Source organism: Loxodonta africana, chromosome 3, assembly GCF_030014295.1.
Source record: "Loxodonta africana isolate mLoxAfr1 chromosome 3, mLoxAfr1.hap2, whole genome shotgun sequence".
NCBI lineage: Eukaryota > Metazoa > Chordata > Mammalia > Proboscidea > Elephantidae > Loxodonta > Loxodonta africana.
This window is the reverse complement of record NC_087344.1, coordinates 193,070,647-193,074,146: the sequence shown is the minus strand read 5'-3', so window position 1 is coordinate 193,074,146 and position 3,500 is coordinate 193,070,647. Positions and strand designations below refer to the sequence as shown.

Sequence of the window (3,500 nt, the reverse complement as noted above, 5' to 3'; positions counted from 1 at the left end):
AAACTGGGAGGGAGAAAAGTTTCTAAACCATTGTCATTTAGTAGGTATGGAGGAATGAGCACAGCACATATGGCCCAGCTTTACAACTCAAGTCACAAAAATCTAGAGCCGTAGAATTTGGAGGCTGGCATGAGTGCCAGACCCTCTTCCTCACTTCCCAGCTAGGGAAACTTAGGACTAGAAAGTACAGCGACTTTCTCAAAGTCACTGAAGTAACGGTGATACAGAGAAGAATCCAGACTCTTAGATCAGTTCTTTTCATACTATTTCCATCTGTGTCTCTTTTGGGTAGAGAACAAAGCATGATTCAAACAATGTGAAGACTGTTTTTTAGAAGAACATTACTGTGGCAGTGAATAAGCTTTGGAGCACTGATAAAGTACAAAAGGTAGGAAACTATTCTGAACAGGTCAGCTGCCCTGTCCTCATAATTAACTGTCACTATAAAAAGAAAGGATTCTCAGGATAAAATACGTATTTTCTCAGAAATCATCATTTCTCTTTGACTTTGGAAAGAGTATGTAACTTTTTTACCAGTGGATTGTATTTCCTAATTATGACTATTCATATGTAATAAAGTATTTATGCAGTGAGAGAAATAAGGTAACTAGAAAAGAGAAAGGGTTGATAGGAATAGAGAAAATATTAGGGTTGGGGTGTTTGACTATTAGAGAATTAGGATCTTTTCAGGTCTAAGAGGTTATTTATGATGATTATTTATGAAACATTTGTAATTTGGAAAACTTTCCTCTTGATTCCTCTGACTCCTTGAACCAGCTACAGTCTGCTATTAGACTACTTACTTTTAGCCTGAACCAAACTTAGAGGAGAAAGCCTGTTCATCTCCATGTTCACAGACCCTACGCTGTGCTATACTTAATACGAAGTGAAACAGAAATTGTTTTTAGAAGAAGCACTATTTTTGATTATTGGCCCATCCATCCAAAATTCATGGAACATTATTACCCAAACCCCACCTATTATTACCTTTTTAAAATTCTCCATATTACCACCCTGGGAAATACAGAAATATATGATTCATAATCTCTTTTCTTAAGGAGGAAGTTTAAACTAGTAGAAAGAAGGTACAATTAAAATCAAAACAATTTGGTTCTAGTTGCAAATATGTTGCTTCCTAGAAACATATTATTTGTAAAATAAGTAAAATAATCACAGCCACCCTACACATTTTGTGTTGTTCTATGCACTTCATACTATGCCAAAAGAATAAAATCAATAAAAATGTGAAAGAATTTGACAATCTAAAGAGTTTATAAATGCTCATTATTGAATGTGTTGGCATGGGGGCAGGAAAAGCAACAGCTCAGTATAATTCAAAGCCAAGGGAATATGTTAAATATAAGGACATGCAGCATGTTGTAGAAGTCAGAGGAGGATGCAATTAAATCAGATGTGGAATTATTACAGGATTCATAGAGTGACTAAGTAGCATTTATTAGGATGCTTATCTTGGCATTGAAGCAATAATCAAAATCTCAGTTGTCACCCACACTACACTTACACAAAAAGTCTGTTTACCAATACCATCACACACCCTAATTAATCACTATTAATTCTAAGGGCCTTGAGGTATCCTAGCTTTCTTCTTTGCTGCTCCTCAGATTAGGGGTAAGGAAGCATGCTCTTAACTCTCCTTTACAATTTCAGAACCTAAATGTCTTTTCCAGGAAGACATAATCTCTTTGGGCTGCACTAATGATTATAAGCCATTGTCCAAACTAGATTCCAAAATTACTAGGAAATAAACTTTCAACTTTCACTCAGTTGATATTTCCGAACCGTGTATTTTTTTAGATGTTGCTGTTTCAGGTCCTGACTCTGTAAATTACCCAGTGGGGAGGGTTTTCAGAGTTTCAGGATATAATCCAAATCGGGCTCTCCAAGTATACCCGAATTTCCTTCAACTAGACAAAATTTGGGGTGTTTTTTTTTCCTTGAACACAAACCTTTTTAGAAATTGGCCACAGCAATCTTTCTGGCACTTAGTACACAATCCATAACATGTTGCTGAGAAAATGAAGACATTAATGAAGGGAAACACATCACCTATGTAAACATGGGACTTTGCTAAACTAAATTAAAAGTCAGTTGGTAGTTGGAATTCTCTAATGATTTGTCTTAATAACGTCAAAATTTCTATTTGATGATATCCAAGAGTAATGGAGAGTTGATGGTTTATTTGTTGTTTCTTTCAGATTGAAGACATTCAAACTATGCAGATCAACCAGACAATAGTGAAGGAATTCACCCTCATTGGTTTTTCTCTTTACCCAGATGCACAGATATTACTATTTGTGGTCTTCTTTTGCCTTTACCTTCTCACCCTAAGGGGTAATCTGACCATCATGGGTCTAACCTGGGTGGACAGAGCCCTTCACACCCCTATGTACATCTTCCTGAGTGCACTCTCCTTTTCTGAGACTTGCTACACATTGAGCATCATCCCCAAAATGCTGGCAGATCTACTGGCCAAGAAGAGAAGCGTCTTGGTCTTAGGTTGTGGCATACAGATGTATTTCTTCTTAGGACTTGGAGGCACTAACTGTGCCATCCTCACTTTAATGGGGTATGATCGCTTTCTGGCCATCTGCAACCCTCTCAGGTATCCACTGCTTATGACCCACGTCCTATGTGGGGAACTTGTGGCCTCTGCTTGGGCTGGAGGCTTCTTTGTATCTCTGATAGAGACAGCATTGATATTCAGAGACTTTTTCTGCAGTCCCAACCTTGTCAAACACTTCTTCTGCCATATGCGTGCAGTGGTGAGATTGTCCTGTTTAGACAGCAACCTCACAGAATTCATTGTAACATTGATCTCAGTATCAGGTTTGCTCGGTACCTTTCTACTCATTATCCTCAGTTATGTCTTCATTCTTTCCACTATCCTACAGATTCCTTCAGCTGAGGGCAAGCAGAAGGCATTTTCCACCTGTGCCTCCCACCTCACAGTGGTCATAATCCATTTTGGTTTTGCATCTATTGTTTACTTGAAGCCAGAGGGTTCACGAAGAGATGACACACTCATAGCTGTCCCTTACACTGTTATTACTCCTTTCCTCAGCCCCCTCATTTTCAGCCTCAGGAATAAGGACATGAAGAATGCTTTTGTAAAGGTGGTGGGAAAGATAGTAAGCTAGGATAAATGATCTTGTATTACTCGTGCTGTTTTAAAGCATTACTGAATGTCTCCAGAAAGGAGAGGGGCATTCACCCTGTGACCTCTGGACAAATCTGTATCACTTGCTCTTTTCCAGAAGTTAAAATATAGGGAACATTTGATAAACTCTGAATCCTAAATCATGACAGACATTTCCTTAACTTGTTAAGAAAAACTCCATCTCCTTTCTATTATCAGAGAAAGCATGTCCCTGCAGACACTAGGCCATGCCAATCTATCTTTAGGTATCCTGGACCAGTCATGACGCGTACAAGGAGAAAAAACTTCTGATCAAAATATCTAAACACATAAAGGATGAGGA

The 3,500-nt window shown here is 38.3% G+C and overlaps 1 protein-coding gene across 1 annotated transcript; it reads left to right on the top strand.

Moving 5' to 3' along the window:
- Positions 1–1,640: 1,640 nt before the first annotated feature.
- Positions 1,641–3,158, top strand: LOC100670632 (olfactory receptor 10X1-like). Its single transcript, XM_003415171.4, has one exon. The coding sequence runs from the start codon at positions 2,235–2,237 to the stop codon at positions 3,156–3,158; it is 924 nt and encodes a 307-aa protein (XP_003415219.2). The 5' UTR covers positions 1,641–2,234.
- Positions 3,159–3,500: the final 342 nt, after the last annotated feature.

Coding starts and splice junctions, on each gene's coding strand:
- LOC100670632 (XM_003415171.4), top strand. CDS start 2,235: ATGCAGATCAACCAGACAATAGTGAAGGAATTCACCCTCATTGGTTTT.